This window comes from Myotis davidii, unplaced genomic scaffold (genome assembly GCF_000327345.1).
Source record: "Myotis davidii unplaced genomic scaffold, ASM32734v1 scaffold512, whole genome shotgun sequence".
NCBI classification, from domain to species: Eukaryota; Metazoa; Chordata; class Mammalia; order Chiroptera; family Vespertilionidae; genus Myotis; species Myotis davidii.
Window position 1 is genome coordinate 787,529 of NW_006284323.1, and position 10,905 is coordinate 798,433.

General features: G+C 44.6%; 1 protein-coding gene across 1 annotated transcript in view; it reads right to left on the reverse strand.

Annotated features, from left to right (window-relative positions):
* DSCAM (Down syndrome cell adhesion molecule) overlaps positions 1 to 10,905 on the reverse strand; it is a 476,284-nt gene that overhangs the window by 375,404 nt on the left and 89,975 nt on the right. The window contains exons 2-3 of the mRNA XM_006754318.2: positions 10,216 to 10,533; positions 3,125 to 3,271 (exon numbers count right to left, since the gene is read on the reverse strand). Of these exons, the coding sequence (XP_006754381.2) occupies positions 3,125 to 3,271; positions 10,216 to 10,533 (465 nt within the window). The remainder of the gene's footprint in view (positions 1 to 3,124; positions 3,272 to 10,215; positions 10,534 to 10,905) is intronic.

Consider the following 10,905-nt stretch of genomic DNA (forward strand, 5'->3'; position numbering starts at 1 on the left):
AGGAAAAAAATGGTGAAGGGAATTGAGATATACAAACTTCTAATTATAAAATAAATAAGTCATGGGATGTAATATACGGCACAGGGAATATTGCCAATAGTATTGTAATAAATATGTACAGTGACAGGTGGTTACTAGACTTATCATGATCACATCGTAAGGTATATAAATGTTGAATCACTTGGTCGTGCACCTGGAATGAATATAACACTGTATGCAAATTATACGCTAGTAAGAAAGTCAATTGACCATGGGTGTGATTATTTCCTTCTAGACTTCCCGCTCTGTTCCCCTGATCAGCAGGCTGAGCTCTGCACCAATATCATGTGGTCTTGATTACTGTCGCTTTACCATAAACTCTGAAATTGGAGAGTGCAAGTCCTCCCAAAACAAAATAAAATGAATACCAGTGCCTCCCCAACCACTCACCCTTGGGGCCCAGAGGAGGGAGGGCCCAGCCAGGCTTGTCCTCTGGGCCTCCCTGTCACACTCAGGGTCCTGGCCACAGAGAGAAAAGTAATCCTGCCCACCTAAACCAGCCCAAACTGCTTTATTGACTGTGATCACCAGTGGTTTTTACCGTTTGCAATCTCCATGCCTTCATGACCTCCTTCCCTGGGCGTTTGGCAGGTTCACTGTGCGGGGCTCGGGCACTGGGAACCAGGGCTGACAGTATTGCCAGTCACAGTAGAGGCTGCATTTCCAGGCTTCCCGTGTGTGGCTCATTATGCTGTTTCGGGGCCCTGTTCTCAGTCTTAGCTACCTGAGTATGAAAATAGTTTACATTCTCACTCTGTCTCAATCTCCCTCTGTCTCAATGTCTCTATCTATCTATCTGCCAATTATCTATCAGCAATCTATCTACCTATCCGTCTATCTCTGCCATGTGGGGCCTCTTGACAATACCCTGTGTTTGATTAAGTGGCTTACTTATAAACAAACAAAAACTTGCTATTAATGTGTTCCAAATGAGATAAAAGCAGGTACTAGATCTGCTTTCTGGATGTTTTTGTGAAAGAAGAAAAGCCAGGTGCTTATCCATGATACATGTTGTTATTTTTTAAATGTTGCCCATGGATGAAGCTCCTGTGCCTGACGGAGGAGTGGACCTGGGAGTCGCCTGTCCCTCTCAGCACATGTCACCTCTGTATCTGCCTATCAACATCCTCTCCATTCACTTGGTATAAAATGCCTTACATTTCATTTAATTAGGTTTATGTTTAACCCCTTCCCCGGCAGAAACGTGTATACTCGTTTTCACAAAATGTTCTTTTTCAGTCGTCGACGAGTATACTAAGAAAATATGGTAAAAAAATATGGTTTATAGGAAGACGAGTTACAAACTGTTTTCATAACCAGCATCAAAAATACTATATAGAACCAAAATAAAAAAATTACTCTGAAAAAAACGTTTTTAACAAAAAAATTGTTGGGGAAGGGGTTAACTCTACTATCAGGCGATTTACATAAAGCCTCTGAGCCCCAATTTGCTCTTCATAAAATCTCAGCTTGTAGAGAGGACTAAATTACATAATAATGCACGTAAAGCATTGAATTCCAGTCCTGGCACATGTAGTAAGCATTCGGTAGCTATTAGCTGCATAGTTCCACAATGTGTACTGAATACAAACATTCTAACGGAAGCAGGTAGAGGCAGTTTGCATTCTCCCTGCTCCCTTGCCCCTCCAGGGCAGACCCTGAGGTTGTTAGATGGCTCTTATAAGATGGTGGAGCCTCCATCAGCGTCGACCCCCGAGTGTGGGAGATTGCAAATATTGTCCAAACTCTCCCCCTCCCTGAACCCACACGATCTGACCCTGGGCTCAGCCAGATGAACTTGTTACATATAATCTCTCCATCTGCCTCCAAGAAACCAAAACAACCTCTAAAGAGAAGCAGTTAAAACCATTAACAATCAAAATTAGCAACTAGATGTGCACAGGTGAGTATTTATCCTGATTATTGCAATAGTTTTCAGTTCTTAAGCATAGTATGTCTGTCATACTCTAACAAATAGGATAATGAATCAACATTTATTGTTCAGTAAAGTGCGAGGCACTTCAAATTCACTGTAAAGATGATATTAGGAAATGCTGAAGCATCTATTACATCCTCGTTTACTGTGATACACTTTAAAGGCCAAAGATTTAATTTTTTATTTGGGCTTGTTAATGGTTTGATGAGTTTTTTCATTGTTCTTAAACAGTAACCTATATTGTCTAGCGGGCCAATAAGCTGATAAACAGAAATGCTTTGTCACCATGAGAGTTTAGTTCCAATTTCTTCTCTCTGTAAATTGTCAAAGTGTTGACAGTATTCAAGGATTACATTCAAACGCGTGTGCGCGAACGTGCATACACGTACATGACATAAAGGAAAGCAATTGTTTATAACCCATTGTACCACATTCAGTGCCCAACACAGCTGTTTGCCAAAAGCAGCCAACAGTCATCATCCAACCATGTGCAAACCAGGAAACTGAGGCTCGTGCCCAATGGCCTTTCCAGGTGAGTAGTAAGGAGCAAGGACTCAACTCAAAAGCCGCCATGGAAGAAGTACCCCTCCTTCTTAGAAGCCAGGTTTCCATTGTCTCATTGGTGGACACCAAAATAAGCCAAGAAATTACTTATATACAAATAGACATATTTCGGTGCTGAATAGATATGCTAGCTAGAATCTTCAAGTACGAGGCCAGAGACACCTCATCACTCAAAGACCTCCGAAAGGGTCAAAACGGCAGAAAATCAGAGCTTCATTTTCTAGTTTTCAGTTTCAGACTCGTCTTCAATGTACCACCAAGGCCTCTCACAGACAGGATAATCCTACCTCCTTATTTCCAGCTGCATAAATAAAAACACAATTTCCTTATAAAAGTAAAACACCAGCTTCAGCATATCATGTAAGTAACTAATTTTGATCCATTCAGTCAATCACTGAAGAATATCTGATTCGAGCCACGTAAACCAAGATGAAACGTTGATGCTGCATTTATTCACGAAATAGCATCCATCGTAAGGACACTAGTTCTCGACTGCGATGAACGCACAGGAAGAGGCCCGACCCGATGTGTGGCACACCCTGTGAGAAGGTGGTCCGACGCACACGCCTGGAGGCGGGATCCTACCTGAGATGAGTGAAACAGTGTCTTTCTCCCATGAGACGACGGTGATGTACGCCTCCACCGAGGAGGGGATAATGCACTTGAAGACCGCGACATTGCCTCTCATGGTTTTCTGGTCCTCCACACGGACTGTATAGGGCTCCCGTAAAACTGCAAGACAGGAAGGGGACCGGTAACACACAGAGGCGACCTCCTTCTGAGAGCGTCTCACCCGGATGTACACACTGTATCCCATGGATAGGAACTGCATCAGAGAGATTTATGGGGGGAAATTTTAAACAATCTACATTTCACGTCTTAAGGACTTTCATTCATTACCAATAAGCTCCCCAAATACGAAAGGGCAAGGGTACACCTAAACAGAGTTCATCTCCCCCAAAGGCAGCTCCGTGTGGGCAGTAGCTTCTAAGTGGAGTCATGATGATAGAGAACGGCCCTCCGTGTCCTCTGAGGACCAAGAAAAACATTCCAGACTATAAAGAGAATTTTAAAATCCAAGAAAGGCAACCTCTCCTGGAAATGCTTGAAAACTACACAACAAAGAACTCTTCATGAGTGACATTTTAATGACAGTTGCAAAGCAGTTTGGGAAACAGTGATCCTGCTGCCCATCATGGAGGGAAGGACACTGCTGAGGGAGCCTGCCTGAACCCACAGCAATAGGACTATCCCAGAAAGTGCTCAAAGCGACTTCCATGAATGAAACGCCTGGTTCAAATTTGGGCCGTACCACTCTTGCCGGCTATATACTAGGGATTTAGGCTGCTGAGGGAGCCTGCCCAAACCCATAGCAATAGGACTATCCCAGCAAGTGCTCCAAGCGACTTCCATGAATGAAGCGTCTGGGTTCAAATTTGAGCCCTACCACTCTTGCCGGCTATATACTAGGGATTTAGATGAAAACATCTACCACAAGGGGTGGTTGTAATGACTTGATATTGTGGATCAAGCACTCAAGACAGGCTTGGGTACAGCTACACAAATCCACGCCATGTCTGTGGAAGACCTCTGTGTCCAGGGCAAGGAGACATCCATGCGTCTCACACACATTATCCCTCACACCAGCTCCATAAACATGGGAAGGGCTTACTTCCTGAGTGCTTCATTGTCCTCCAATTCGAAACGAAGGTGCTGGTGCAGGAAGATCTTCAAGATCTGGATTTCATAAATCTTTGACTTTCTAAGACATCCAGATCTCTTAAATTTTTAGTCATTTATTGAAAAATATGTAGCAAGAAAACTAGCATGAAATTAATATCAAAAAAATTAACATATCAACAAACATAGGAAGAGTTTCAAAAGGGAACTGTCCTCTTGGGCAGAGGTAAATAATGCCACCTTGTTTTCACTTCCTTTTTTCTCTTCTTTTCTTCTTTGTTTTGGGTTACTTTTTAGTGAGTCCATTGTTTCTACTTTGTTGGTTTGCTGGCCATAACTGCCTGTGTGGTTCTTTCAGGGCTTGCTTTTTGTAGTATCCATCTGTAACACCATCATTCATATTCAGGTGATGCTAGACTACTTCCCATAGAATAAGAGAACCCTAAAACATTGTACTTCTCTGTCTACTCCAGGCCTTAATGCCACCGTCCTCATTTCATTTGTATATATGTTACAATCCCCACAAGACACTGCTGTTATTTTGTTCAATTATTTTTTTAAGGATTTTACATTTAAAATGGGGTTTATTTACCCATGTAGTTACTTTTTTCATTATTCTTCTTTGAGTATCCTCCATCAGGTGTCATCTCTTCTGATTGCAGGACATTTTTTCTAAAGATGTCTCGTAGTGCAAGTCTTTCAGATTTTGTGTGCCGAACGCCTGTATGTCACCTTTATTTTTGCAAAATTCCTGTGTGCAGGTTTCTGGATTCACAGACCCTTTTCTTCCAGGACTTCAGAGGTGCAGCCTCACCGTGTTCTCACACTGATTCTGACGGAGTCTGTCATCATCTTTCCCTTTGTCCCTCTATGTGTGATGGGTCCCTTTCTCTGGCTGTTTTTAATGTCCTCTCTTTCTCATTGGTCCCACGCAATGTCTTATGATGCACCCTGGTGTGTTTTTCTTCATGTAGTCTATGCTTAGGTTTCCTGGGCTCATGGGATCTGTGGGTTTATAGTTTTCCTCAAATTTGGAACATTTTGGCCAGTATTTTAACTTCTTTTTTGTTTTATCATCCATTTCTTTGGGGATTCTATTTGTATTGAAGCTTATTTGACATATTTTTCAAGTTTTTGGAATAAACATTTTTTTTTCCGATCAGTTTTAGGTTTACAGAAAATTTCACAGAAAATACAAAGAGTTCCGATACGCTCTCCCTTGCCACCCCAACAGTTCTCATTATAAGCATCTCAATTAGTGTGATACATTTTTATAATTAATAAATGAATATTTATACATTCTTATCAGCTGAAGATAGTTTACATTAAGGTTCACTCTGTTAGACAGGACTATGAATAATGTCATGTATTCACCGCTAAGGCATCATCTGGAATAATTTCACTATCCCATAAATGTCCTATTTGCCCCACAACCCTTGGCAACCACTGATCTTTCTACCTTGCCATAGTTTTGCCTTTTCCAGAATGTCATACCTTTGGATTTATACAGTATGTGGCCTTCTCAGCTTGGCTTCTTTCACTTAGTAACATGCATTTAAGGTTCCTCTATGTCTCTTCATGGCTTGATAGTTTATTTCTATCAATGAGTAATATTCCATTGTTTGGATGGATATACCAGTTTATTGTTAAGAAATATTCTTATTCTTGTTAAAATGTAAAGAAAGACACTTTACGAATTTTGCAATAGGAGTCATGATTATTTCAATTTGGAGATAAATTTTGCTCAACTGTATATACAGAAAGAACAAGTGAACATTGAGAGCCAGCCACAAAGCAAGGGAGTCAGTGGGTGGAAAATTACTAAGAGGAAACATCAAGGGTAGGGAGTCTTGTTAAATGTGGGCTGAACACTTACACATCACAGGTGAGAGGAGGAGCTCGATCAGATGTTAACAGTGATCAAATAGCAAATATCAGAGATGGGGGATGACTTCGCAGGACTCGTGCTGAAACTGGGCTCAGGGAGAATAGACACGGAAGGTCAAACTAGTTGAGAAGAGGGCTCAGAGGATCCTGGCAGAAATTTATCCAAGGAGGGGGTCTTCGTCATTATCCATTCACATACAGAAGGGCATCTTTGTTGCTTCCAATTTTTAGTAATTATGAAAAAAGCTGTTATAAAAATCCATGTGCAGGTGCCCTGGCCAGGTGGCTCGGCTGGTTGGAGCATCACCCCATCCAATAAAAGGTTGCAGGTTTGATTCCCAGTCAGGTTGTGGGTTTGATGCCTGGGAAGGGTATGTATGGGAGGCAACTAATCAAAATGGCCTCTCTCACATCGATGTTTCTCTCTCCCCTTTTCTCTTTCTAAAATTCAATAAACATGTCCCTGGATGAGAATTTTTTAAAAAAGATTCAGCCCTAGCCGATTTGGCCCAGTGGAGAGTCAGCCTGTGGCCTGAAGGGCCCCAGGGTCGATTCCAGTCAAGGGCACGTGCCCAGGTTACAGGCTCAAACCCCAGGGGCCGTGCAGAAGTCAGCCAATCAATGATTCTCTCTCACTGATCTTTCTCTCTCTCTCTCTCTCTCTCTCTCTATCTCTCTCTCTCTCTCTCTCCCCCTTCCTCTCTGAAATCAATAAAAATATATTTTAAAAAAAGATTCATCTGCGGGTTTGTGTGTCCTGCATCTGGAAACTTAACGTGATAAATTTGGGCAATCATGGGGCTCAGCTGCTTTATTCCAGTTTCTCCAGGATCACTTCCCTGCACCCTGGGGTGCCCAGGCTGGGAAGCTGGCGCTGGGTATATTTTGTCTGTATGTGGTGGTTGCTGCTGCAGAAAGAAGGGAAAATGCAGCCTCCGCTCCTCTGTCTTGGCCGTAACCAGAAGTCCAGTCAAATGCCCTTCACCACAGCTCACTAAGGAAAAGACATGGCGAGGGCTGGACTTGCCCCTGGTCACACAGCAGATGACCTCGCTAAGCAGTGAGCACAGCACAGGCAAGGGACAGACCAATGCAAGTGGCCTACTCGTTCTGGTCCTTAGGACGGAGAGGCCAGAACATGTTTTATTTACAGGAAAACTAAGATTGCTGCTTAATGAGGCAGCATGGGTGACCTTTTCCTCATTCCTTGGCATTCAGACCTGGGCCAACTCGCTGCAAACTAGTAAGAATACGAATGTTCTGTACCGCCACAGGAGAGGGTATAGGCCATTTTACCCAATGAGTTCTTCCAGGGAAACCCCTGTGCCAGTGTCAAGGGAGCTTTAGATGACCTGCTGCACTGGGGGATGCCCAGGAGTGAGTGCTCATTCTACACAAGCCTGCAGGACAGTCGGCCCTGGGCATCAGACACGGCCCGGCTGCCCTCCTGCCCAGCTCTGCACCGGCATCAACACAAAAATGGGGAACCAGACTTTTAAGCATCTACTAAGCAATCTAAAAGTTATCACAACCAGGATGTGCTCATAAGAAGTAAATTAAAGGAAAAGAGACATTTCTTTGGGGCAACGTGACTGTCCGTTGTGTAAGTCCGAACGGACACAGCAGCGGTGTGCGTGCTGGGCTCCCGGCGTCAGGAAAACCAGCATGTGGACAGCCTCTGTGTAACTACGTGGAAGGTGGCACAGGTGCCAGGCCAGGCGATGGCATCCCCACCCCTCCCCCATTCCCTCTGCCCTGCAGAAGCAACCAGTTCTACGACAAACCCAGAAAACAGCAGTTAATGCCGCAGTAAGCATGTAGTTTCTTTATCTGACCGGAAACTCGAGGCAGAAATAGCAGATTCACACATACAAGCACAGCTGTTTGAAGTTCCAGGTTTTTCTGGAAGTTTGTCTTTATAGCCTATGAATATGTTTTTTATGACACACTGAGTTTTTTTCAGACTTCCAGGTAGAAGGCATTACTCAAGTCCCCTGCCGCCTGATTTGGAGGTCCCTACGCGAATTTCACGTGCCTATTTTATTTATTCGGGACATCAGTTCTTCACCTCTCTTGGTGAAAGCCCACCTTCTTCCTTTCTTCAGTGCATTTCTGTGCAAGTCTTGGCGTTCAGCAGCTTGTCCTGGAAATGAAAAGGCAGCTGGGAAATGATGCTGGCGGGCCGGTGGCAGTCTGACGCCGGGTGCTCATGTCCAGGAGACCACGCGCAGGCACTGGGAAGCGGCTCACGCTGTGATGCCCTCAGGTACGGCCTCCTCACCTGCTGCAGAGGATGCCCAGGCCGCTGTCCCGCTCCCCGGGGCAGAAGACAACAAAGTCACGCTCGCTTTGCCCTGCCATTATGTTGAGTCGTCTCCCAGTATTTGAAAGGCTAGGCTTAAAAAAAACCACATTAAAACGCTGTTTGCTAACCGGAGTCTAGCTGCGTGTTTGTTTTTCAGGGTTTTGTTAAATCGTTAGAATGGCACACTGTGTCCTGGCTGGATAACTTTTAAAGCCTGGAATCAGAGGCCATATTCCTGCATTGACTTGCAGCGATGGCAATTTTAGAGAAACACACATTATGATGTTAGAAGGAACAAACCAATTCAATAAACCAATGTTTATTCATTGACAACATTCCAGTAACACGTGACACAGTAAAAAACGTGAACAGCGCCTTTTTTATTTCACATTAAATGCAAGAATCTGAGCCGGAGTCTGCTTCACTTCCAGTGCACACCACTGCAATGGCTTCATTCCAGCTCCATCCCTGGCCTTCTTTCCTCTGTCTCCTCCCCGCTCCCTCCACTGCCCACCTCTGGGACGGAGTGTGGGGAGGAGAGGAGCAAAGAGAGGGACAGAAAGCAAGCACACTGGGTTTGAGGCACTGGAACTGCGAGTCAGAATATCCATTAGTCAAAAATGCAATAAATTTGAGGTATGGTTTAGACCAGTGATGGCAAACCTTTTGAGCTCGGCGTGTCAGCATTTTGAAAAACCCTAACTTAACTCTGGTGCCGTGTCACCTATAGAAATTTTTTGATATTTGCAACCATAGCAAAACAAAGATGTATATTGTTGATATTTATTTTATATATTTAAATGCCATTTAACAAAGAAAAATCAACCAAAAAACTGAGTTCACGTGTCACCTCTGACACGCGTGTCATAGGTTCGCCATCACTGGTTTAGACCTTACCAACTTAATGTCACTGAGTCCAGCTTTTGGTTCCAGCATGTAAGACACTCTGAAACCCGGCAAGAGAGGCTCCGCATCTGAAAGAAGCCACCAGCAGTCTCCAATTGAGTGTTCGCTGGTTCTCAGCTGACGGTGTTTTGGTTTTCTCTCCTGAGTTTTTCACAATATCCCCAGCTAATATCCCAGTGCCTGGAACAGAGGCCCCTTTCCATTGTCAGTGTTGACCCAGCGTTCTTTCTTTGTCCATGTCTGACTCCATTATGATGAGAGTTCCATGAGAGTAGGTACCATTTCTTTTCTCACTCCATGCACCTGGCAAAGTGCCGGAACCATAACAGAAGCTCAAGAAAATATTTGCTGAGTGAATACATTCAAATTGACCCGAGCACTGCATTGTAAACTTTTTTTTTTTGGTACTTGGACATTTTAATGAACTTCCCTCCATGTAGCTTCAAGCTACCAGGACGCAGGCCCCACCAACACCCTTCATCTTCCCCTCGGCTCTTCCGCTGAAGAACTTGGCCTTCACAGTGACAGGCTGGATTCCCCCAACTTCCCAGTGTTCAAGGATTTACAAGGACAGAGTCGTAAGAGTTTACAAATGCACGGAACTTTTTTTTGCATGTTGTTCAAATGTGGTAAAAAATGTGGAATGAAAATAAAAACACCTCAGCAAGAAAAAGGCGAAAGGGGATTATTCACAAGATTCTGCGTATTTGTTTCACTGAAGATGAGAACCAACCATTTCCACGTTTTTCCCCAACAATGTCAGGCACCCGGAAATCCAGTCAAGAGACACGCTCAGAGGAGGGACTGGTGACGGTGTTCGCCGACTCCCAGCTGATGGCTGGGAATGTTTGCCACCGGCCCCCACCCCCGCAGGCAAGAAGGAATCAACTCTACTCACCAGCCTTGATGTGGACATCCTGACTTCTAATTTTCCCTGAAGGATTCTCAGCTGTGCAATAGTAAGTATTGTCATGGATTAAGGTACTAAAGCTCGAAGGAGGGAAGGGGAAAATTTGGAGAGTGCCGTTGGGGTGGACGTGGCGGATCCCGGGGACATCGTAGATCTCCTCGCCCGTCGCCAGGTACCATCTGAGAGACACAGGAGGGATGCCTGCAGCCGGGCAGGGCACCAGCGTCCCCGTGGTGCTCGCGAACACTACCTCTTGCACAGATGCATTGACAAAGTAGAGGCTGGAGTGGAGGTCCTCACTGAAAACTGGAAGACAGCAACACAAGGATCGGTCAGTTAACGCTCGGAACCTGACTTTCAGTCAGCCTGGCCCCGGGGCAGGGCGGGGGGCGGGGGAGGTATTTTGACACATAACTGCAGGGTTCCACTAAAACTAAATAATTCAAAATTGCCCAACTTACTACAGACAGAAAAGAAAGCTCCATCCCAGCTGATGTGACTCAGAGGTTGAGCGTTGGCCTATGAACCAGGAGGTCACGGTTTGATTCCCCATCAGGGCATATGCCAGGGTTGAGGGCTCGATCCCAGTGTGGGGCGTGTCAGAGGTAGCCAATCAATGATTCTCTCTCATCATGGATGTTTCTATCTCTCTCTCCCTCTCCCTTCCTCTCTGAAATC